The sequence below is a fragment of the Rhineura floridana genome, chromosome 4 (genome assembly GCF_030035675.1).
Source record: "Rhineura floridana isolate rRhiFlo1 chromosome 4, rRhiFlo1.hap2, whole genome shotgun sequence".
NCBI lineage: Eukaryota > Metazoa > Chordata > Lepidosauria > Squamata > Rhineuridae > Rhineura > Rhineura floridana.
Genome location: NC_084483.1, coordinates 105513473 through 105539512, shown reverse-complemented (window position 1 = coordinate 105539512; position 26040 = coordinate 105513473). Strand labels below are relative to the sequence as shown.

General features: G+C 43.1%; 1 protein-coding gene and 1 pseudogene across 7 annotated transcripts in view; both read left to right on the top strand.

Moving 5' to 3' along the window:
* Positions 1–26040, top strand: part of AHI1 (Abelson helper integration site 1) — a 138729-nt gene that overhangs the window by 23435 nt on the left and 89254 nt on the right. For all 7 annotated transcript variants that reach the window (XM_061623921.1, XM_061623924.1, XM_061623925.1 and 4 more), the window contains exons 12-18: positions 1414–1537; positions 7915–8144; positions 9011–9114; positions 11010–11128; positions 12454–12584; positions 14843–14983; positions 24627–24826. In XM_061623921.1, the coding sequence (XP_061479905.1) occupies positions 1414–1537; positions 7915–8144; positions 9011–9114; positions 11010–11128; positions 12454–12584; positions 14843–14983; positions 24627–24826 (1049 nt within the window). The remainder of the gene's footprint in view (positions 1–1413; positions 1538–7914; positions 8145–9010; positions 9115–11009; positions 11129–12453; positions 12585–14842; positions 14984–24626; positions 24827–26040) is intronic.
* Positions 7221–7339, top strand: LOC133384662 (5S ribosomal RNA; annotated as a pseudogene).

The window sequence follows — 26040 nt, the reverse complement described above, 5'->3', positions numbered from 1 at the left end:
TGTTTTTTTGGCGGGGGGAGTGGCAGCCCAGAGGACCTCCTCTGTGATAGTCTCTATGGAATTTCCTCCCTACAGAGGTGTGTCTGGCATCTTCATGATGGTAGTTACCATCATATGCTGAAGATGTACCTCTTTACCCTGGCCTTTGACATTTGAGATATACACTTTTAGGACCCACCCTACTCTTGCAGCTGCAATTCGTTTTTAGTATTGTATTTTAAGTTGCTCTGCCGTGCCCTAGGACCATATGGTGAAAGGCGAGTAAGAAATCAAATAATAATAAATAATTTTTGTTGTTATTGGTAGTAGTAGTAGTAATAGTAATAATATTAAAGTGTAGCTATTTTTGAAGTCAAATTGGAAAGGTTGGACAAAGGTATATGAGAAAATGGGGAGAAAATGGTCAGTGTGCAACAGAACATAGAGCTGGTGTATGATCTGAAGGGACTTGAGGCAACTAGCTAGCTGAAGCTAAGCAGATCTGTGTCTAGTCAGACCCTGGATGAGAGACAACCTGGGAATGACATGTAAAGCTGCCTTGGCCTTCATGATGGAAAAAGGAGTATTACTAAATTTCTGTCCCACCCTTCCTCCCAAAGGGGCTCAGGGCAGCAAACAACAAACAAAAGATGGGATATAAATGTAAGGAAATAAATAAATAGCTATGTAGGTGCTGAGATGTTTCAATAAAGGTTTTGGGAAGAAGGAAGTGTTGTCTTGAGGCATTTGAAAGATGAGCATGAGGCAGCGTGGCTAAGAAAAAACAGTAAACTGCTATTATCATAAGGACTGACATAGAAGAAAGATGAGAATATGTAAAGGAAATGAATATGTCATATACAGCAAGTGATAGTGTAGCCAGTAAAGACTGTTGATGGTGTTTGTGGTACTTCAGTTACCTTCCCTGTTTGTGACCAGCTGTGAAGCAGGAGAGGACAGTGAAATAGCATAATTGTTCTTGATTTGGCCTACTTTATAATGCCCTGGTGCAAAAACCCTTTATTTAAAAGTTTATCACACATACATCATTCTCATTCAACCACTAGGTGGAAGTAGATACTTGCATACTTATTTTAAATTTAAACTATTAACATATATCTGGTAGCCACTTCATCTTGAGTTTTGAAAACCAGGTGTCAGTGGAAGTAGGATATAGTCATCATGTCTGGTACGTATTGACAGCCACCCTGGGCTCCTCCTTAATAATGATAAATATTCTCCCTGAGTTTGTCCAATTTTCTTTTAAAGCCATCTTATCTGGTGGCCATCACAACATCTCATGACAATGAGTTCCATAAATTACGTGTTTATGTGAAGAAACTTTTTTGAAACTTTCCTTTTGGATTTTTCCTTAATGGTTTCTTCATTGCATGTATTCCATACCCCTTTAAAATCATTTTGTGTTTTCATCAGTATATGAGATTCCTTCTGGGCAAAAGTTGGTGGAATTTTATGGGCACCTGAACATTGTGTATGATCTTTGCTGGTCAAAAGACAACCAATATCTCCTTACTGCATCCTCAGATGGTACTGCAAGGTCAGTATAACAGAGTTTGTCCTATTAAAATGGTGACATAAAGTGAATTAAAATATGTCTGCCTCTTTCCCCTCCCCCTCCTTGTTTTTCACATATGGAAATGTGGGAGAATTCCACTCTGACCAGAATCTGCAACAGAACCACTACATTTCCACTGCAAGAAGGGTGGAGGGTTGGGATTTTTGGAACTGCTCCCTATCTTAGAGGTCTTAGTATGTGTAAGGATATTTTGGTTATTTTAATAAACATCACCCTCATAGGATCTCTTTTCTGCAGAGGCAATCTCTTGAAGAGAAAGTAAAGCAAAACCATGCCCCGTGCCTGCATCTGAAATTATCAGGTAGCATGGTAAAGAGATTGTGTTAGATCTCCTGTCCCCTTCCACATCTGATATGCATTCTTCCTGGATGATAGTACATCAAGTGAGTATAGAGGACCACCTAGCATCCATAGGCACAAAAAGCAGCTGAATTGCGGGGAGTACGTTGCCTCAACCATGTGATCTGCCCAGTCCTTTCCTGCCTCGTCGTCCTAGGCGGTTGTCTTTTCCCTTTGCTCCTAATGCTTTTGCCTCAGCTTCTTTTTCTTGTACATATTATTATCTTGGTGCGGTGAGTCCCTCCCTTTGACTTTCTCACTTTGTTATTTTTTTTTAATTGCCCATGTCTTTCTCCTGCTCCTGTCTTCCCCCCTCCCCTGCCTGGGCCGTATAGCAGGAGAGAAAGTGGTTTACCTGCCAGACCGAATTAGAGCGCATTGCGGAAAGCTACCAGGGGAATTTGTCTGCAGTTTTCTTCGGTGCTCCTCCACACTCCAGAAATGCACATGTGTGTGAGTTGAGTGGGATGGAGGCTGCTAGCCTTCTGCTGAAGCAGTCGCACCCCGACCCGCTGCATACATCTCGAACGGTCCAGATATCAACAGCTACACCCTCCAGTCACTCTAATCTCATCATTGGCAGGTGAGAGTGGGTTGCTCATGCATAAACCTCCTATTGCACCAGCAACTGCAGCGGTGGGCCAGTGCCGCGCAAGGCGCTTAAAGAATCCAAGCATCGGGCAGCTTCTCCACAGCGGAGGCAAAAACGACAACTGTCACAGTCAGCAGTGCAGCGCCTGCCATTTTGCACTTGGCTGCCTCAGTGGAGCCCGCCAAAAAGAAAGCAGCTGCTATTCTAGGGCCTTCAGTGGGATGAGTCAATGAACGGAATGGCTGTCATCCAGGCTTCAGCAGTAAACAGTCCAATGGCAAAGGCTCCAGCTCCAGTGGTTGCCTCTAAGCCAGTATATGCTGCCCACCACCTGCGCCAAAAGTCAAAAGGCTCTAAGGTCCATTTTCAGGCTTCCCTCTTCCATCTTGCTGTCAGCAGTCCAGCCACAGAGCATATTGAGGAGGATGAGCCCACTGCAGACGCAAAGCTCATACCTTTATTTAATTATCCCACTACTTCATCAGGGGAGGACTTTGAAGGCTTTACAGAAGCTGGAGGTTCCTATTTACAAGCTCCCTCTTTCACCCAGCCAGCCAGTGCCCCTGAGGCTGGGGGGGAGGTAAATGTCAGGGCTTCCTACCCTTCCAGTTAACACCTGAGGCCCTGTCTCATATTCAGGAGACCCTTATTGGGGCCCTGTCTACTGAACTCCTGGCTCCTGCTTCTGCACAGCACCTGACTTCTGACCCAAGACCTGCAGCTACCGAACCTGCCACCAGAGTAGCTACAATGCCTGGCAAGAATCTAGGGACCTGACAGTTTTCACCAGGCACTCGCTGCCCAGGGAGTTTGTGGAACATTCATCAGAGAACGAGGATGTACCATCTCTGGACCCTTTGGCAGCCTCCAGGGGCCGTATAGCCAGTGTGCCACCCAGAGACCCCTTGGATCCATTTGTGGACCCCGAGTGCGATGATGAGTGGAATGCAGGCTCAGGGATAGAGGCAGCTTTGTCTTCAACCAGTTCTACTTCACACAGGTTGTTCCATGCAGAACATTTTTTGCTCCTCCGATGTAAGTCACTGTCAGTGCTAGATATCAACTCTCCGTCATCAGATCCACCGCCGGCTCCTTGAAAAGGAGCATCCGTTCTGAAGGTTCCTAAGGCCACCGTGGTTACTATTCCACTTCCTGAAGCATTTAAAGCAGTAGCTCAGTCTGAATGGCAGCTGCCCGCCCCCCCAACTAGCTGCTCGGCTGCTTTGGCTACATGTTTTTACTTGTTAGAACCTGCCCTCATGGATCCATTCAACATTCTTGCCTTAGATTGTCCCATATCGGCCTTAGTTTCTCATTTCCTGTTACCTAAGGAAGGGGATGTGCAATGAAAGGGCATGTTGGAGCAACAATTAGACTTCTCTCTCCGTAAGACTCATGAGGCAGCTGCCCTCACTGTCAGAGCTTCTTGTGTGGCATCTATCTTTTCACGGGCATCCTGGGTTTGGCTGAATGAACCGTTGGAATGTTCCTCTCAGGACCTCAACGAGGACCGTAACAGAGTCCGCAAAACAATCCTCAAGCTCTACAGGGCAGCAGCCTTTGTTGCAGACACCACTTTGGATGCAGTTCAGTTCTCTTCAAGGTCCATTACTGCACAGATTGTTTCACGACACACATTGTGGCTGCACCACTGGGGTGCCGATTCAGGAGCATGGGTTAATTTATCTACCGCTTCGTATGTAGGGCTGAAACTGTTCAGGGAACAGGCCTTCCAGGATATTCTGGTGGGCTCCAAGGAAAGTGCAAACCATTCCTGGCTACTTTGCACTGGGATGAGCAGAAACCATTTTGCCCCTATACCCCCTACCACTCATCTTTCCAGTCCTTTCATCCCTCACTGATGGTGAGAGGATGTGATTACAAACCTAGTCAGCACAACTGGTCTTGAAACTGGGTTTCCAGAAAACCCAATCCACATGCCAGAAGCAAGTACTCCTCAACAGCTTCAGGTTCCAAGGGCAGCAGGTCTCAAAAACTATCTCGCCAGTACTGATGCTGATGTTCCTCCAATGGGGGAGGTCAATGCACACTGTTTCTCGGAGGTGGTCTCATATAACTACAGACCAGTTGGTGTTGGAAGCAATTCAGGAAGGCTACATAATAGAATAGGAAAGCATTCCACCTAGCCACTTTGTGCCTTCCCCCATTTCAAGCTGTCCTCAGAAACGCTGGGCACTAGCAGAGGCCATTCAACATCTTCCAGATTCAGGTCCCTCTGTAGAACTATTCTCAGGTGATTACTCCATTTTCTTCATCAGAGAGCTTTGGCTATGGGGCGGTATATAAATGTAATAAGGAAATCATGCCCAAACATGATAAAACAACATGGAGAGCCATCTTAGATTTGTAGCTCCTGAACCAGTTTTTCCATTATCAAAAGTTCAGGACGGAGTCCATCTCATCCATCAGGGAGGCCCTCCATCATCATGACTATCTGACATCAATAGATCTCAAGGAGGCTTACCTGCATATTCCCATTCACCCACGACACAGGAGGTATCTCCGCTTCTCTTACGGACACCATCACTATCAATACTGGGCAATACCATTCGGCCTTTCATCTGCTCCTCGAGTTTTCACAAATGTGATTATTGCACTGGCGGCATATCTTCACTGCCAGGGTGTCCACTTTTACCCTTACCTCTACAACTTGTTAATCTGGACAGAGAGTTTTTCTCAAGCGAAGCGGGATGTCCATCTCACCCTGACAGTCTTGGCATCCCCCAGTTTTCTAATCAACGGCCTCAAAAGTCACCTGGTCCCCACACAGCAGCTCCAGCATCTGGTGGCAGTCTCAACACTCGTGCGGTGTAACCAGAGAGGGTAGAGAACCTGCAGGGAGTCACAAGGACTCTACTCTGCTCAGACTCGGCAGACCTCATGTTCTTGGCCAAAGCTATGGTTCTTTTCATCTCTACAATCCACATTGTCCCATGGGCACGTCATCACTCTCATCCACTATAATGGTTCCTGCTCCCTTATCAGCAGGACATCATGGCCTCCAGACCACTGTCAGCTGTGCATTCCCACATGCCTGAGAAGCTCATTCAGATGGTGGATGGTGTCCCACAATCTTCAGAAGGGCCTTTCTTTCCGAGATCCTCCATGCCTCTTCTTATGTTCTTATGTACCACAATTACCACAGATGCCAATCTCTTGGGATGGGACGCACATTGCCTCTCTGTGGTTGTCCAGGGACAGTGGTCACCAGCAGACATACACTACAGCATCACCTGGCTGGAACTCAAGGCAGCCAGTCTAGCCATTCAGCATTTTGCACCAATATTCCACCTTCGCCACATTCTCCTTCGTACCAACAATGTTTGCATCAACAGACAAGGGGGCACACGTTTACAAACCCTCCAGCGCGAGGTTGCCCTGTTCTTCTCTTGGGTAGAACTTCACAAAGACTTGGTGTCAGCAGAGCACCTCAATGGGGACAGCAACCTCACTGCAGGTTGGCTGAGTCGCCAGCATCTTCAGGCGGGGAAGTGGATGCTTCACCCCAAGGTGTTTGCCCTTGTCCAGCATCGGTTTGGAACACTGATCTTGGACCACTTTGCCTCTCCAGTCAGTCATCAGTTTTCCCAGTTCTTTGCCTGCTACCCATATGCAGAGGCAATAAATGCTTTGTCAGCCAGTTGCCCCCCAGGATTATTTTATGCCTTTTTTCCAATTCCTTTGATAGCACGCACCCTGAGGAAGTTGAGGAAGGAGCATGCAGGAATAGTTCTGATATCTCCGTACTGGCCGCAACATCCATGGTTTTTGGACCTGCTTCACCTCTCATATGAGGTTCCTTGGAAACTTCCATCTCAGCCAGATCTTCTGACACAGGGACCGATTTACCATCCAGATCCAGCCTGAAGTTGACAGCCTGGTGATTGAGCGGCACTGTTTACATGAAGTGGGCTTGTCACAAGCAGTGATGTCTACCGTCTTAGCTTCGTGTCATCCATCTACAAAACTGCTCTATAGCTCTACATGTCGCAGCTTTGTTACCTGGAGCCTCTGAAGGAACATCCTCCGGACCAATGCCTCGGTCTCGGACATACTCAGCTTTCTGCAGGATAGACTTGCCCTGGACTTGAAAGTCAACACCCTGCAGCATCAAGTATCAGCCTTATTGGTCCTGTCTCTGTGTTCCCCAGGAGTAACTGGTTCTCATCCACTGATTAAGCGTTTTCTCAGAGGGGCTGTGACATTCTGCCCACCCACAGTTCACAGATACCCCTCTTGGAGACTTTGAACAGTCTTGGCAGCACTTCAGAGACCATGCTTCAAATGACACCTTTCCTCTTCGTCTCTTGTCTTTCAAGGTGCTTTTTCTAGTGGCAATCATGTCCGCTAGACGCATCTCGGAGAAGAATGTGTTATCAGTGGCAAAACATCTTTGCATTTTTCATGCGAACAGGACAATTAGTTTGAATCATGCTAATGACCATGCTAATAAACCATGCATATGTTTGTTTTATGTGGATCTGTTGTTCCATGAGCTTTCAATTCAACTTGGTTAAACTGTTTTTCATGTAGTCTCCATGTTTTTAATTATGTCTCAGGGGAGTAGGTCTTTGATTGTTTGGAACTTACCTGTTGCTTTCTTTTTCCCTGCAAGAGTGTTGTTAGGTTTGTATTTTCTGACTCATCATGAAAGGACTGGGGAGATCATTTAATATAAGTTACTGTATTGCTCGCCACAGCCATACTACCCTAAACATGCCCGATCTCATCTGATCTTGGAAGCTAAGCAGGGTCAGGCCTGGTTAGTACTTGGATGGGAGACCACCTGGGAATATTGGGTGCCATAGGTTTAGAGGAAGGCAGTGGCAAACCACCTCTGAATACCTCTTACCGTGAAAACCCTACGAATATATAAAAGATTCATAGGGTCGCCGTAAGTCGTAATTGACTTGCACGCATGTAACAACAACAGCTATATTGCTCAATCACACCAACAACAGAAAGACATTACTACTTTTTATTGCTGCACTTTCACTGTTGCATTAAAACAGATATGAGAATGTTGAAAAATGCAAACTTCCAGTTATATCAATAACATTTTGCTGGTTGTAAACAGGGCAGCACTTTAAAATGTCATTTTAGATACAAATTTTACTTAAGGCATTCTAAGCTAAAAAAAAACCCCACAAATGACATCTTAGGAATGAAACAGCACAAAAACACAGTGGCTTTCAGCAATGTCATCTGGATTCTGTTACTCAGCGAAGAAATGATATTGATCCTAGAGATCTGGCTAGTGTGGAAACGATCTTTGATAGCACAACGCCTGATAGCAGTTTCATATATGACTAGATATTGAAACCACATATTGCATTTTCTAGAACATTAAGGTAACACAGTTTTCCTAAATGTTGTTTCCTTCTAGAATGTGGGAAATTAAAGCCCAGGCTACATCAGCTGTGAAAGTTTTCCCTCATCCTTCATTTGTCTACACTGCTAAGTACCATCCAGTAGCTGAGTATATTGTAGTGACAGGATGTTATGACTCTGTGATTAGAGTATGGAATGCAAACGTGAAGGAAATTCATGGGCAGCTTCTTCAAGAGTTTGATGGTCACAGAGGTTTTATCAATACATTTTGTTTTGATGCAGAAGGTAAGCTGTAAATAATTTCACATTGAAAATGCTGTATGTAACAATTTATCTCATTCACCTTTGCAATAACTCTGTCAGGTATCGTGTAACTGTTGCTATTTTATAGATAGAGGATGAGAGATTGTGGCAGCCATTTTGGCAATAGGGGAATGTTATGTGGCTCATCAGACATACCTGTGCTACCTGCAGAATGTTGTTCCCCTTAATGCCCTTTGCTCAGAAAATATGTTATCCCCATAATCAAAGCACATGCAAATGGGAGCCAAATACACATTAAATACTGAAAAAATGATTGTGCAGGAAAATCCATGGGACTGGACTGAAGGTGAGGTGATAGGGCTACAAAAAGATTTGAGCAGAAGATATTAGTTAAGGTCCAAATTATGTACAATATGTGTAACCTAGTTACCGATCTCCCACATCACATGTCATTGGGCCCTAAAACTATGAGACTAGTGGTTGCTTCATACGTTATGCATGCCATGGAGGTTTTCCCTTTTCCCAAACATACTGATGTTTTCCCACAACAAACTTGTAAGGTGTATACTTGTGGATGAGAGTTAACAGTTTGCAACTGTAGGGAAGCATGTCAGTATATCCATGGCAAAGATTGCTGCTGTATAAACTGCAAAGTGAGTCTCAATGAGCATGCTTAGAGACTGTAAGGTCAGAGAAAAACAGGGAGCTAAGGACTGAGCTGTGGAGGCAATCGGGAGACGGAACTAGAGAAATAGGGAAAAGGCACATTTAGGAGAAAAAGAGATGAAGAAGAGAAGAAATTTGACGAGATAATCTTTTCAGAAACCTTTCTGTTTGTTAATTGTGTGATCTGAACATCACATTTACGTAAACAAATTATTTTGTAGGGTTTCACATGTTTTCTGGAGACAGCACGGGACTGATCATCATCTGGAATACCTTTGTAAAAGGCAATTCTCAATCACCAGTCCAACACTGGGGTATTGATAAGGTATATGATTTTTTAAATTAATAAAATAAATATCCATTACCTGCATAAAAGTTATTTCATTATTTTTATTAATATTAATTAATAAATTATTTAATGCAATTTTTATGGAAAGATGTTGAGCTAGTAGGTTGGAAGCAGTATGTAGGAGTGCTTTGAGTTTATTTCCTATTGATGCGGATTCTGGTCGCCATTCCTTCTGAGCAGGGGAGCCACGTAGGCAATAGTTAGAGGTGCTGTAGCAGACTGAACATGTGCAAAGACACAGATCTCGCAAGAATGCATAGAGGGGTGTAGCTAATATGGGAACAAAATATTACAGTGGCGTGGAATAGTTGGATGACACTGTTGCTATGGCTTTGACGAATGTAGGGGTATTTATGTCTGTACCCAACCGTAGTTTCTTTAGTCAAGTTGCGTACTTTGCTCCAGTGAAGCGCTTTGCTGAATAAAACAGGCTTTGGCTTCATTATTGAGTCTCCTCCAAAAAGAACCTAGTCGTAAATTCCACAACACTATTTAGTAGAAGTTAACTGGTACGTAGAATTTAGTCAAGGTTGTTGTTGCTGAATACTCTTACATTGATACAAGTGGATTTAATAAAAGGTTAGGCACTATTGATTTGCTGCCCTGTGCTCCTACTGGGAGAAAGGATGGGATATAAATCATATCAAATAAATAAATAAACAAAAATTGTATCTGATCCTTAGTATTTTATTTGCAGGGTATGTGAAAGCATCTCTCCATGATTCATGTTTTGTTAACCTTTCCCATGATCATAATTTAATCATCATCATTGCTATGAAAATTTGATTTGTACTTGAGGTCTGGTAATCTGGTGTACAGCACTGTAGTCTCAGAATCAAATGTTTGATTTTTTAAAATCTGATTTATTTTCAGAATGTAGTGAGTAAAACCAGAACAGATTTCATCCTAGATTGCAATAAATTGATATTGTCTAAACATGTGTTGTTCTACCAATTACATTGTGTGCTACTCCCCAAAAAAGATTTGTTCCTCAGTCCCACTGACATTGGTGTATTCCTGAATCTTTTTGTATTCAGTGAAGTTTGGCCACTTGACTTTCTTGGAATTCCTTTTGCAAAGGTAGATACAAAAGGCCAACTTTCCCCAACCCGGTTCCTTCCACAAGTTTCGTACTACAACTCCTATCAGTCCAAGCCAGCATGACTTTATTGACTGGGGCTGATGGAAGTCATACTCCAAAGCATCTAGAGGGAATTGGGTTGGGGAAGGCTGGAACAGGCACTATTCCTAGTTGTTGCTTTGTACATGAAGCAGTTAAATAATTTGTCAGTAAATCTGGTCACCTCAACTCAAAAAGGATATTGTAGGGTTAGAAAGGGTTCAGAAAAGAGCAACCAGGATGATCAAGGGGCTGGAGCAACTTCCTTATGAGAAAGGTTACAGCATTTAGAGCTTTTTAGTTTAGAGATAAGGCAAGTCATGGGAGGGCATGATAGGGATTTATAGGATTATGCATGGTTTGGAGAAAGAGGATAGAATCTTTTCCCCTCTTGCATAATTCTAGAACCCAGGGCTATCCAATTAAGAAGAGCGTTGGAAGATTCAAGACAGACAACAGAAAGTACTTCTTCACACAGCACGTAGTTGCATAGGGCATAGATGTGATGGCCAACAGCTTGGATTGATTTAAAAGAGGATTAGACAAATTAATGGAGAGATAGAACTACCTACTTTTAGTTTGCCTCTGAATGGCCTTTGCTCAGGAACACGAGTGGGAGATGGGCATCTGGATGGCCACAGTGGATTGCTGGATGACAGGCCTTTGGTTTGATCCAGTAGGGCTGTACTTATGAGTGTATTGTGTTGCATCCATGTTTTCACTAGCTCTATTGGTGGTGCTGTTTTTGCAGGAAATAAAAGATGATGATTTTAAAGGGACTGCAATCAATCATTTGGAGGTGCATCCAAATGGAAGACGCTTATTGATTCATGCTAAAGACAGTACCGTGAGAATTATGGATCTCCGAATGTAGGTATCTCAAAGTGACTTATCTGTCTTTGCTTTAAAGAGTTAATATTTGATTATAATATGTCATCTTTTCTTACCACACTCTTAAAAATAACTTAAATTGCCCTATTATTTTTAGGAATGTCTTGGTTCAGGGGTCATAAAGCAGGGTTAATCTAGAAGGGAGGAAGGGCTTCCAGATCAATTCTGTGCTGTGAGCAGGTAGGCAGGGTTCTTCCTAAACCCTGCCCCTTTGTGGTGCCTGAACCAAGCATTTTTTATTTTTCAAGTACAGGCAGGCCCCGCTTATATGGCAGGTTCTGTTCTGGACTGCCGCCGTAAAGCGGAAATTGCCGTAAAGTGGAACCCATTGAGTATAATGGGGCACGTCGCGTGAAAATGCCGCAAAAGTGCAATAACGGCTTTAAAACGGGGAATTTCCCCTAATTGAAAGCCGCCACATTAGTGGAACGCCGGAATGCGAAGCGCCAGTAAATGGGGCCCTACTGTAGTAGCTGTCTTTTCTTTACTCATTGTAATTTGTGGGTTAAAGATTGGGAGTAGGAAAGCATTCTTAAGGGAAAAGCCCCTTGGAGTATTTTTGTTTCAAGACAAAAGGCTAGAACCTGCTAAAGGTAAGATACACTTACAACAGGCATCAACTCTGTTGTACCCTCACAGTAATCTAGCATCTGAGAGCTGTCGTAGACATGCAGAGGGACTGGGTATTCCTGTTAGAAGAATAGAGATGCACAGAATTACAACCAACATAAAATCCCTGCTGGATTAGACCAAAGGCCTATCTAGTCCATCTTTCTGTTACCATAAAGTCCTATGGGTTGGGAAATCCTCTCATCAAAGTAATGGCCCTAACTCAGCTATAGGGCATGATGGCAGGCAGGTGTGACCCCACCCAGTAGGGACAATTTAGCTTGAAGGCTCATTCCAGGATATGGCAGGAGGGCATTTTTTTCACCTTCAGTCTTGATCATTTTCACTGGCTTTGAAGGGAGACAGTTTTAGTCCCCAGGGGAGGGGGTGACCTGTTTCTATTTCATCTACCTGGATACTATACCTTTAGTATTTGTTCTACTGTTATTTCCCTTTGACTGTATATCATTTTAGGTTCAAGGGACTAACTGAAGTTATGGCGATCAAAGTCATCTCAGAGCTGAGAGCCTCCTATTCATTTGGCTAATGCTTCTAGATTGGCTCTGTCTCTGTCAGGTGACTCTGAAGGAGGGTTATTCTGGAGGTCTTAAAATGTTCTCCTACCATGTCCTGAAATGAGAATTGACATTAAAGTGAAATTCAGCTTTTATAACTTCCTTTTGAAAATTTTTTAGCTTTGCCACAAAGAAATATATAGGTGCTACAAACTATCGAGAAAAAATTCGCAGTACCTTAACACCATGTGGAACATTCCTTTTTTCTGGAAGTGAAGATGGAGTAGCTTATGTCTGGAATCCAGAAACAGGTATGCAAGTTCATTATGCTAAACTGTTGGAAAAGGTTGCCATTTTTAAAGTTTATTTAGAGGTCGACTTGTTTTAAAAGGGGTTTTCAAATAACTTTGGTGGAAAAGTACAAATGCAGATTCTTCAGTAGGCACCAGGACACCCCCAAGTGGGTATTGTCTTCCTCTCCTGTTGCTTGAGGCAGGAAACACTCCAGAGTACTCTCACCTTAGCCCCTCCCTCGGAGTGGCTTGAGCAATGCTGTTTTAGCTTTGTTCTTCAGTCTGGCTGGCTTTTTTAGAATCCCAAATCTTTCCCTACTGTTTTTGATTTGTGTCTGAATTTTTTTCTGAGTGGTTTGTGTTACTTTGTGTTCATTTAAACAGCAGCTTAAGTTTGAGATTACTGGCACTCAGCAGGTTCTTGTAGCATGGCAGTATTTCAGGGATTACTTTGTGGGTATGAGAAGTGCCCACTGGAGAAGGAATAATTTTACTCACCAGAAAGGTGTTTCTCTGGGGGCACCAGGACACCGCCAAAGCCCATCCTGCGATGTAACATGAGGATGAACAGCACAAGGAAAATTGGGGGAGGTTGAAGGGTCAGAGAACTAACCTAATAGTTTGCAAGTCCATGTTTGATATTGACTTCAGCAAATTCAGTGTTATTTTGAGTCATGATGTTAGTGTTATAAGTGTAATACTTTCAAGCTTGGGCAGATGGCGAACTGACACTCCATTGGAGGGGCTAAGGTGAGAGTCCTTTGGAGTGTTAATGCTTTCCTGCCTCAACCAACAGGAAAGAGAGACAGTACCCACTTGGCGGTGTCCTGGCAGCCCCAGAGAAACACCTTTCTGGTGAATAAAATGGTTCCTTTCTGTTTATCTTCTGTGCATTGCTCCCTATCTGCTGACCAAATGACTGACCTTTCCCCCCCTTTTCTACTTAATTTTGAACAGGTGTTTGTGTGTGAAAGAGAGATGAATTATATGAGTTAGTCTATAATGGGCTCATGTGATCCCTTCCCCCCATGTACAACAATTTTTTCATGAATGTCTGCGTTCTTGGTGATCCATAGTTTAGTGTTTTGTCCAAACTGGGCAAACAATGATCTGCTTAAGCCTTATATAGCCCTCAAGTCCAGGGTTTGATCTGGTCTGAATAATCACTATGGATTACATCCAATGAAGTCATCCTGTTAGTGCAAGGACCTATGTTTGTGCAACAGAACTTCCTTTCCTTCTTCATACTCATGCCCACCCCCAATCTGTTCTGGAGGCTCTTCCAACCTTCGGAGCGGATCTGGGGATGTGCATGGGGAGAGGGGCGGGGACGTTCTGTTGAGAAAGCAGAAGTCCTTGCATTAATGGAATTATTTCATTGGCTACAACCCCAAGGCTGTGGTTTGTACATACTTGGGAGACTCCCTAGGTATGTAGAAGTGTAAATGAAAATAAAACCAAAGATTTAAAAAAAACCCACCCAGACAAGAATCTGAGTTTCTGGGTCATATTTAATATTGAGTATCAGTGGAAGGGAAAGGGTAGAAACTGAAAGTGGGTGAAATGAGGAGGAGTTGGCCTGTTCAAATCTCTAACATCTTATAGTAAGTATTCTGGATGAGGGGTGATTAGTTTTAGAGGGGTGCATAGCATTAGCTTAAATGCTAATATGCAACATACAAGGGTGTTCAATGGTGTATGGCATTTGGGTGGCAACAGAGCTGATTCAGATGGACTGCAAGCTGAATCTGGCACCCAATGGAGAGCCTTGAAGTCAGGCGGGCTGTTTTCTGAAATATTTTATTAGTCTCCAAACCAAATCTTGTAGTCTTTGTACACCATTAGTTTCAGATCTTCTGATCTTTTCTACCTTTTATTTTTTTAATTGGAGGTACCAAGGCTTGAACTAAAGTTTATATACTGCTCTGGACCAGTACTTGTACTGATATAGTTGACATGTACATTGACAAATAATGTTTTTAAATTAATTTAATGTAGACTATTTTCTAGACACAGCATAAAATCCATTATAACGAAACAGATCAGCAGCCAAATATTTTGTGACATAAGAATATTTTGTACCTGTACAAAAAAGAGAGAAGCTAAATACCTTAAGAGCAGGATGTTTGTCTATCATTCTCAAATGGCAAATTTGAGACCATTCTTTGGTTATAGGGCCCATTAGAATTAGTAGTTTACAAACTGTCCATATTGAGGAAGAGATGTATAGCTGTTGTTTAAAGTGCTGTCTATCTTTGTTTATTTTCCTTTTGTAGGTGATCAGGTAGCCATGTATTCTGATCTTTCCTTCACATGTCCACTTCGTGATGTTGCCTTTCATCCACATGAGCATATGGTGTCCTTCTGTGCCTTTGGTCAAAACCAGCCTATACTTGTGTACATTTATGATTACAAAGGTAATGAGTGTGTGACTGTGTATGTTATATCTAGTTGTTTGCCAGTTATGCTTGCTGTGGTGAGTGTGGAACCATCCTCTGCCAAATATAACAAGCCATTCTCTTAACTCTGAAGCTGCAGAGGTGGGCAGGGATCATTCCAGCAACTTTGCAGGAATTCTTGCTCCCGTCCCTGGTTCCATTGCTGAGAGGAAGGCAGGAATGGTGGTGGCACGGTTGGCTAGGCTAAACGAGCAAGCCCTCCACCCTTTCCTGTCTAGGGAAAAGAAAGAGTGGCATGGGGTTTTGGTTTGCTGTGCAGTAGTGGTACTCTGAGTGCCATACCAACCAGCATCAGCTGAAGTCTTTATATTTCCACTTTCCCTTCTTGCAGGAGAGAGAGGCAGGCAAATGTTTCTTCACTATTGATCAGCTGAAACATCAGCTAAAGCCCATAGGTTCTCCGCCTCTAAGGAAGAGGAGCTGGGAGTGATGGGAAACTGGCAAGTACAGTTTTGCCTCAGCTAGCATGGCCAGCCCAGAATTTTATACCTTAGACCTTTATCTATCTAGATATCTATCTCTGTTAATCTACTGAAGGCCTTCCTCTTTCAACAAGCCTTTTAAGTAAAGATCTTACCCAGTCTGCATCTGTGTTGGAATTGCTTTTTAAGATGTTTTAAAGATTTTAAAAAATATATATTTTAAAGATGTTTTCTTTTTAAGATGTTTTAATATGTTTTTAGAGTTTTGTCTCTTGTTTGTTACCCTGGGCTCCTTCTGGGAGGAAGGGTAGGATAGAAATTTAATTAATAATATTGAAATGTTTGTGGTTATAGGTATTCCTTGAGAGCTTTGGGGCCATTTTTAGTAATGGCCCACCCTTCTTCCCCAGAAGTCCTCCTTTGACATGCTGCGGTTTCTTTCTTTTCCTGCCTGCCCTTTGCCATCTCAGCTGAATTGCAGCCGAGATTCTGACCACTTTAGTGGCAGAAAACTAAGACGTCACTTGAAATTGTGAGACTCTGCTTGAGATTACAAGCAGCCTTGAAGCTGAAAGAAACAGTCCTAAGTCTAAAAGAAAACTGACCATCACTTAGTAGAATCTGACAGCCTTATGACTGTAGTTTACTAAGGGCAAAACTAGACATTAATTTTGTCATGAGCTACATCGGTGCTTTTCTTTTGCCAAAATGCAAACACCATTTGGGTTGGTCTTTCACAGTCCAATCCACTTCCTGTGTAGCTTGGAAGAATTGGGTAACAATTGACAAATGTGTAGGGCAGTCCAATATCTCAGAGAGGAGGTCAGGTCTGCTGCTCCCCTGGTACATTCACTATAGCTGCCCAATTGCCCTGCTTTTTAACGTTTGATAGAAATATCTGTTGCTATAGGTACATTCCTAAACCGCAAGGTTTTTTGCCTATTAGTGAATAAATACAAGCACAGCTGCACGCTACACATTTAGCATAATGTGTAGTTTGGACCTAGGTAGGACCTAACAGTCTGGCGGAAGGGTCTTGTCAAAGATATTTACCCTTGTTGTGTTTAAATGTTCTGTGCAAGACTATTTCTGCAATCCTTGCAAGCTGCGTCTATTCTTTTGGATGTATTCTTCTGCCAGTTGTTTCAGAAATAGATTTTTAAAAAATCTTGGGGATAGCCCAAATAGGTTTAATGCTAGTAAAATATGAAAGCACCTTTTAGCTGTAGCAAAAGCCAGAGAAAGGATAAAGGAGGTTATTGTTGAATCTGTGCCAGCATCCCCTAGTGGTTGAGAAGGGTTATTGCAATGACAATACAGGAAGTGTGTTTTTGATATTTGAGTTTACCACCCCAAATGGCTAGGCATGGGTGAGTATGTCTGCATCAGAGCTTAGAAGATTACTTTTAAAAAGTAATAAATTACAGTTACAATTACTTGGCCCAAAAGTAGTAATTACTGTTACAATTACAATTGCTCTGAAAGTAACTGATTACTTTTTCTCAAAAGTAATCACTACAATTACATTTCAGTTACTTTTTTTAAAAAAACTCCTACAAGGTGCTGGCCTTGGCTGCTGCACATCTAAGAAGTCTAAAACAATATTAAAAATAAACACACACACACAGGGGGTAGTAGAATAAAAAAAAATATCCATAAGATTAACATAATGGCATAACAGAATCTCACATCCCCCCAAGCAATGAAGATACCCCAACTCTTGAAATCAAATTTTACACTTGAAATGCTTTTATAATATGTTTCTGTTATGTCTCAAAAGAACAAGATGCTCAAAGAGCATGTCAGACAAGGAATGTCTTTTTACAGTCATTACGTTGCCACTAGTATTGAACAGGCATTCTACTGCGGCGCTTGAAGGCATCCCTGTGTTGTGCTGCAAAAAACACCGCAGCACACGTGGAAAGCCATGGAGTGATGACACTTCCCTGCTGGGAGACCTCAGGTACCTCACCAGTTCCTCCTCAGCAGTGTCCACTGCTGACTTCTTGCCCTGGGGCAGAAAGTTAAAGAAGTCATCTTCTAAGTCATCTCCTTCCTGGTCTTTATCTGAAGACTGATCACTGTCCTCATTAAGTACACCCATCTTTATTTCAGCTTTCAACAAGGCTTCCATTGTGTATCTAAGAAAGAGAGAGGATATGTTAACACATATATGTTAGGAAACCATCATCTGCTCTTCATTTCCTGATGCTTGTCATGTCCCCTGGTTCAGGGTCCAGCCTGAGCCTGTGGATGATGACATGGAAGGTAGGAAGGTGACCAAGTCACCACACTCATGGGGCAGCACAGCAGACCCTTAAGGATTACCTGCAGCAACCCAAGGTTGTGATGAGGAGCCCCAGGAAGAAAAGGCCCAGCCCCTGCCTACCACCTTAAGCCCTCTGATGCCTCCCTTGAGACAACATTTCCCTTGGAGTAATCCACCCAAAGGGCTTCCCTAATGTTCTTACTTGTTGGTATGGGTGGTGGCCTGACACGATTCCAGCCAATCTAGTTTGAAGCGAGGGTGTAGGCAGGCTGCCAGAAGAAGCCTCTTGTCCTCCCAGATAGCTGCAAACCGCTTTCTTAGGGCTTTGCGCACACCTCTCAGCAGCTGAAAACAGTATGTGTACCTCTCAGGTTTGTTTTCCAGTCCTTCTAACTTGCGGTCCAGATTGCAGAGCGTTGGTAGCAAATACCCCATGAACATGCCGTTCTCCTGTTGCAGGATATCTAGGGACTGGGCTAGTGGCTCCATAATCTCTGTGTATTCCTGTACCACTTCAATCTCAGCAGCTGTGATCCTGGACAAGGAGCAGCGGTCCATTATGGCATGCATTTTTAGTGGCACAGTTGACAGGAGCTCATGTAGTTGCTTCAACGCATCAAAGGTGGAATTCCACCTGGTCTTATTCGGTACCTTCAGATACACACCATATTGCGCACGGATATACTCAGCAATCTGTGCTGACTGGTTCTGCTTGGACCACAACTTGCTGCACTTTCCCATCAAGGAACGAAACTGTTCCTTGAAAGGACCAAGAAGACTACTTTTGGAGGAGTCAGAAAGCATGGCCTCTATGTCTTGTGTTGCCACAAGGTTGAGGGTGTGGCTAGCACATCTCTGGTGTTGTGGTAAAACAAAATCCTCTCCTGAGTCTGCAGCTTCTTCCTCTGCCTCAGGTCCTGTGTCCAGGATCTCACAGATAGGCACAAACTCCACCTCAGCCTCCTCCTCCTCCTGGTTATCACCATCATCGTCACTGGTGCCTGCAGCTTCCACTGGTTCTTTGGCCATGAATACTCTGAACGCTTTCACAAAGTTGGAGCCATTGTCTGTAGTAGTGCACATAACTTTGTTGTGGATCCTGTACTGCACATGTACATCATGCAGTGCTTTTGAAAGGACATCGTATGTATGGCGCCCCTTCAGACGCGTACAAGCCAAGGCCCCGACCTCACGTTTCAGGGTAGTTGGGTTGATCCAGTGGGCTGTTACCCCAAAGTAACTCTTCTTGCCATTGGTCCAACAATCTGCAGTGGTTGCTATATATGCCACAGCACCCATTCGGTTTGCAAGAGTTTCTCTCATGTGGCATGCTCTCTTCTCAATTCTGTCTCTCAGAGTCTTGGCACATATGATGGTGAGATCTTTGGGGAGTCCAATGCAAACCAGATTAATGAATGATGGTTTGTCCACAGTCTGAAGTGGTAATGTCTCCTCTACAATGAAATCAGTTGATTCTCCTGTCGAGATTGCTCTGGGTGACAGGCTCCCTGCCAGATCCCCACCTCTCAAGGGTTGTCTGCTGCTGCTTCAGCATTTTGGGAGGAGGGGTGTCATGCATTGGTTCAGGAAGGCCACGTCTCCTTGCCTTTATTGCTTCTTCAATTGCTCTCAGCTTCTCAGGGTGTGCCCTCTGAGGAAGAAGAACAAAGCATGACTCCAAGAAAAAATGGAAGAGGAACTTCACAATTGAAACATAAATAGACAATGGACAGTCTTTGAGGACCAGCATGACAAAGGCTTACCTCAAAATGTTTCTTCACATTGGATGAGGAGGAAACAGCTGATCTCAGATTTTTGATCCTTGGAAGGCAGTAATTGCATCATACAACAACATTTTCCCCACTCTGGCTCACAAATGTACAAGCTTTCTCAAAGCCAAACCATGGTACTTGCTGTTCTGCAGATGTGGCTGTGGGCAACTGGCACTGCTTCATGCCCTCCTCCTCCTCATGCACAGGGCCTCCTTTCTGAACCTCACTTTCTAGTTTTGCCTCCTCAGGATCAGCAAGCTGTGACTCAAGTGGCCGCACTAACTGACTGCTGCTCTCAGCAGCAAAACCTGCAACAGGCGTCTCTGTAATAAACAAGAGATAATGCTCCTATATGGGTGAACTTCAGCTGTGATGTGCCCCCATCTCTTCCCCATGCTGCAAGATCCCCCAGTCAGAGTGGAAGTAAGCAGGTCGATAGCACAATTAAAAGGGATCCTATTTGCATCATTTTTGCTCACTGAATAACCCTGCCTGGGCCAGTCTAACCTACTATCTCACAGGGTTGTTGTGAGAACAAAATGAGACTAGGGTTCAAATCCCCACATAGCCATGAAGCTCACTGGGTGACCTTGGGCCAGTCACTGCCTCTCAGCCTCATGAAAACCCTATTCATAGGGTCACCATAAGTTGGAATCAACTTGAAGGCGGTACATATATTTTTTATTTTGAATATGATGATTATGATAATAAATATGCAGCATTTCAAATTAATTCTGTATGAGAAGCATTCCATGCCAAGCTTGGAAAACCAAGGATGAGGTATAAAATGTAGACAAAAATACTTTTGACAAAATGCCTTTTATCTTTTATATCTATATCTATCATTAGCAATACAGCTGAATGATGTATGTAAAGTATTTTTTCTTTGCCTTTTCTTTTTTTATTAATATTTTAGTACTACTGCTAAAGTTCTGATGAAAGAATAAAGCATTCATTAGCCAAATTCAAATGATTAGAACACATCACATAAATTCCACTGAAGTTGGAGTTTTTGCCATAGAAAATGAAAAAACATATAACCTATGATAGCCCAATAGACAATCAGAACTAATATAAAACCTTATTGCTTCTCATTTGCAAATCTTGCAAGATCTAAGGTAACTCTAGATCATGTGACTTCAGGTGATGCATGTTATGTACATTTGTATAGATATTAGCAGAGATTGTCAACAGTCTATCTCTCTCTGGGACTGGGAATCTCTTTCTCACAGAACATGAGTTTGAGAGCTGGGGGACTGAGAGGAGGAGCTGCAAGGACCCTACTTCTCACCTCATCTCTGCCAAGAACAAAAAAATCAGCCTTAAGCCATTTATTATATGCCTAATCATTTATTATTATTATTATTATTATTATTATTATTACTGAGACAGTTTTTGTCCCACATACAATTCAGTCTTGTGATTAAACAGGACAAAAATACAAATAAAAAGAAAGATGGAGTTCAAATAAATATACAATAAAAAGCTAGCCGGCATTTTAAAAGGCAGGAGTGCTCTGTCTGGATAAATACAGCACACAGGTATGCATGGGAACAAGGGGGAGAGTTCAAAAAGGGGGGGAAGGAAGAGAAGTAGGCCAGAGCTTGGAAAAGTTACTTTTTTGAACTACAGCTCCCATCAGCCTAATCCAGTGGCCATGTTGCCTAGGGCTGATGGGAGTTGTAGTTCAAAAACGTAACTTTTCCAAGCTGTGGCCTACTTCTTTTCCTTCCCCCCCCTTTTTGAACTCTCCCCCTTGTTCCCATGCATACCTGGGCAAGGAGAGGCAGTGGGGGGGGCAGAACAGGCCATGGGGGGCAGGGGGGGCAAAAATGCCACGGGGGCGGAAGGGGCCGCGGGGACACACACACACACACACAAATCATCGTCACTCACCTCCGCAGCTCTTCGCCATTCTGCTGCTGCCTTCTCCTCCGTTGTCCTTGCCCTGGCTTTTCCTCCGGCGTCCATTTTTTCCTCTCAGACGCTAGCAGGCCCTGCCTATTCACCTCTTCCCTCGTGCCTCCTAACACAGATCACGAGGGAAGAGACAGTCTGCGCAGAGGTCCAATCAGTGTGAGGCACATGTCTTGTGTTAACCAATCACAGCCAGGAGCTGACTTCCCCTTGTTCCCACCCCCAAGTAACGTCCAACCTAACGTGGAAACGTTATAGTTGCAGCTGAAAAGTAGGGAAATTACTAGTCGTTCCGTTACTTGCCAAATGTAATGGAATTACCCACTCGTTATTTAAAATTGTAACTAATTACAAGTAACTTGTTAAAAATAACGAGTTACTTCCAAGCTCTGGTCTGCATTGCCAAGAATTAGGAGGTGCTTATCCAGACCTGTGCCTCAAGATCATCCTACCACTATATGCATTACAAACATAGATATCTGTGGTGCCAGTGTGGGGTGGCAGTCTGCACTGTCATAGGAATAGTGTCCTCTGAGTCACATCAATGCTGCATGAAGAGGAAAACTTTTTTGTTTTTGTTCTTCTTACACTCCTGCTACAGCTGCATAGTTTGCAGTGCAAGTGTGAGTAATTTCTAGTTGCCGCTGATGCAGACAAACCCTTTTGGAGCATCTTTTGGGATGTAGTAAAGAAGCTCCCTTTCTCAACTACTACAGAAGACCTTTTGGACAATGATTTTGTCATTGACTATCATTGTCACATGTTAATTTTAAAAGATTGTAAAGGCTGTAATCAGAAGAATAAATGGCTGTAAAGCCTTCAGTATTCAGAGATAAATGATTTTCTTCTATAGCACTCATAAGCTCCTTACGTGCAAGATTCTCCCTCCTTCCCCCCTCTTAAAATCAAATAAGAGTCAGCAAGTTTGTTTTTAAGTATTTATATCTTAGATTTCTGCTTTCAGCCTTCCAGGCAGTTCATCAAAGTCATATGAGGTATATTTTCTATGCCATCCTTCCCCCTACCAGATGCTTTGGACTACAGTTCCTGTCAGCCAAAGCCAGCACGGCTGTAGACTGATGGAGGTTATAGTCCAAAATACCTGGAAGGCATGAGGTGGGGAAGGCTGTTCCACATTCAGCTTTTAAAGAGGAAATCACTATTATTTCTGGCATTCTGGGATTTGAGGAAAGAGTGCAGAATTTGAGATGTGCACATTAAGATAAATTCTGCCCCTTCCTTTGTCAATAGAAGCATTAAGAAAACATAGGAGAAAATGTCAGGAAAGTGGTAGATCATTTGATGGTTTTTCCTTCACCTTGAAGGCAGTAGGGGATGGCATGGTAGGAGGGACAGGATGAATCTCATATGAATGTCCTTCATTGAGACATCTGCCTGGGTCTTTTGTGTGCTAAAGTGTTCTTTCTCCTATACATTTATCAGCTTTCAATTCATTGAGCCTCTGTGGTGTGTTAAGAGCATTTCGAATCTCTAGTCAATCATAGCTCACTAGTGTCCTTGGGAAAGTTGTAATAGTTGTACCTAACTTACTTTGAAGTTTATTGTGAGGATAAGATGAAATAACCCCAGGTATGGTGCCCCAGTCACCTTCAAGAGAAGGCTAGATAAAAATGTGGTAAATACATTTATATCCCATCTTGTTAACTAATTTTAAATAAGCTAAGGCTGAATAGTCAGCACCATTGATTCTGCCTTCTGATTCACACCTGTGGACCAGGATGCAGGTAAATAGTTTTTTATATCCCTTATGCATGCATGCACACACTCCAAAGCTGTGTGACCAGCTGTGTTCTGTTTGCCACCCTGGGCTCCTGCTGGATGGAAGGGCGGGGTATAACTAAAATAATAAATAAATAAAGAGGGTGATGGGATTTTCTCCTTGTGCACTTCAGCTGCTGACTGTTGTTTGCCTGTTGCTTGGTCCCAACATAACACAAAATCATAGTTTAGCACTATGTGAATGAGCTTGTTGAACACTCCTCTGCCCTCTCCTCCTCCTCCAGTGTACTTCAGAGGAGGAGACAGGAAGCATCTACTTCCTGGTTTAAACCAGGGATAGGGAATCTGTGCTGCTGGACTACAGTAATTCTCATAATCCCTGACTATAGGCCATGCTGGCTTGGGCTGATGGGAGCTGGAGCCACATTTGGAAGGCCTGGTTTATGTCATGGCTTATTGTAGGGGTAGGCAATCTCTTGTTCAAAATTTTATTATTATTATTATTATAATAAAAGCCTCATTCCCTTGGGGAAAGTAGTCAGGGACCACGTATTGCCAGTGGAGCCAAAGCCAAAAGTGAAGGATGGGTGCACACTTTCTCTTTGTCTTTTACTCAACACAGACATATCCATTGACATAAGGACCCACCATGGCTCCCCATCCCCACACATACCTGGCAGCCAAAGTGCCTTTACCAATTATCTGTAGTCAATAAAGTGATTCCTGGCACAACGTCGGGAGGCAATCTGGAGGAAAAGCTGCAGAGCAAAGTCACGTTCTAAAGGGCCAGTCTATCCAGAAAACCACAGAACGTTCAGAAGAACTACCCTCACCTGCATGTCCACAAGTATGTCTGCCTGACAGACTGTTCCCCCCCCTGCAGCGGGAGGGGTGGCAGCAGCTAGGTATAAAGGAGGTGGGGCCACTTGAGACCCATGTGTTGCTCATCTGTGGTTAATTGGGACAAGCTAGGATCAGAAACAACAATCTGATCTTGGCTTGTTTCAATAAACCACAATTTAAATTATCCAACATTTGTTTTTGTTGACAAACTCTAGTTATAGTTTAAACCTGGAAGCCGTTGTTTCTGTGCTCCTTGCAGCCATGCTGAAGGAGGTGAGGGAAGCATGTGAGCCTGAGGCTCATCTGTATAGCATTGAAGTACGGTGTAGCGTTATGTTCAAATTGTGCCTGTGTCTCTTGGTTAACATGAGAGAAGGTGGTTAAGTCATAGCAGTAGAAGCTGGATAACAAGCTTCTGAGGACCAACCAGTTGGCATCCTCTTGACCCTGGTGGTACCCTTCTTGATCTGCTGTATGCATTCCATGTGTGCACGGTAATTTAACTGATGATGAGTTTGGATTTTAAAATTATTTTTTCTTTGTTTATTGTTTGGGACCTCTCTGCTCCAATGGGATACAGGGTTTCGCAGACTTTTATTAATAGATCAACTTAGTGGTGTTCCATTTTCCCTCTGCAGTTGCCCAGCAGGAAGCTGAATTAGTAAAAGGTTTTAGAGGATTACATTTATCCACAACATCCAGAGGTCCACAAATTCTTAGCAATTCTGCTGATACTTCTGTACAGAAAGACTCAATGTCTCCAGCTGACCAGTTTGCCAGTGTTGCAAGAGTATCTATGAGGATGCAAAAAGTCAAACAAAAACTGGATTCTGTTACGGTATGGTTACATTTCTTTCTTATTTCCCACTAACTGCCAATCTGTAGTGGAGCAAGGTGGGAGGAGAGGGATTTGGATTTGTCGCTCAAGTGCCTAAATGTCTTGGCACCTTAGGGAGTGCCTCTCCTTGTATGGATTCTGCTCTTTGGGGGTGTCCTGCTTCAAGTGCAATGTTGTATTGGGACCAACAGAGCTTGGGGCAAGCTGTGGCTCTAGTTGGAGTTTTATCAGCAATGAAATGTGCTAGTTTGTCATTATCAGATTTCCAGAGAGGAGTGAAATTTTTCCTATTCTGGTAAGCATCCAGTTGTTTGGACTGTGGTGTTCTTTATTATTAGGATTAGGGATGGGGTTCGCTGCCTAGTTCCAATGTGCTTGTAGTCCGATAGTTCGTCGTTCCATCCTGATCTGCCCTTTTTTTGTTCCCACTTGTTTTGGCGCTTGCCAATTTGATCCACTGATTTCTTTTGTTGCAAAAAAAAATATGCTTAATTTTTAACGTAAATGCCTGTGTAAATGATCATGGTGTTCCATGTGGTTTATTTTTTCCTATATATCACTCCTACATACTGTTACAAATGCATCAGCTTAGATGAAATTATGAAGATAATTATGTAAAATCAGGGAAAAAATCAGAAAAACAAATCCGTGCTTATCACAGCTGCGGCCTGCGGCAAAAAAATCTGTGCCGATTACAGTCACAGCCCACCGCAAGAAATCAGTGCTGTCCAAAAAGATAGTAGACTGTTGAATTCAGTCGGAATCCGGTACTAATTTCAATTTAGCGGATATTCTCCCCCATCCCTAATTAGAATTAAGTATTGCTCTTTACTTAGAGAGCCAGTGTGGTGTAGTGGTTAAGGTGTTGGTCTATGACCTGGAAACCAGGGTTCGAATCCCCACACAGCCATGAAGCTCACTGGGTGACCTTGGGCCAGTCACTGCCTCTCAGCCTCAGAGGAAGGCAATGGTAAACCCCCTCTGAATACCGCTTACCATGAAAACCCTATTCATAGGGTTGCCCATAAGTCGGGATCGACTTGAAGGCAGTCCATTTCATATTTTTTTGCATTGCTCTTTTATAGTTAGGGAGTACATAGACACTTGCTTACAGATGTTTCTACATGCCACAGGATTCTTAGTAGTTTTAGGGTCTGGTTGCTTTTGATGAACATAGAATTCTGTTCTATTTAGTATGTATGTTCATTAATAAA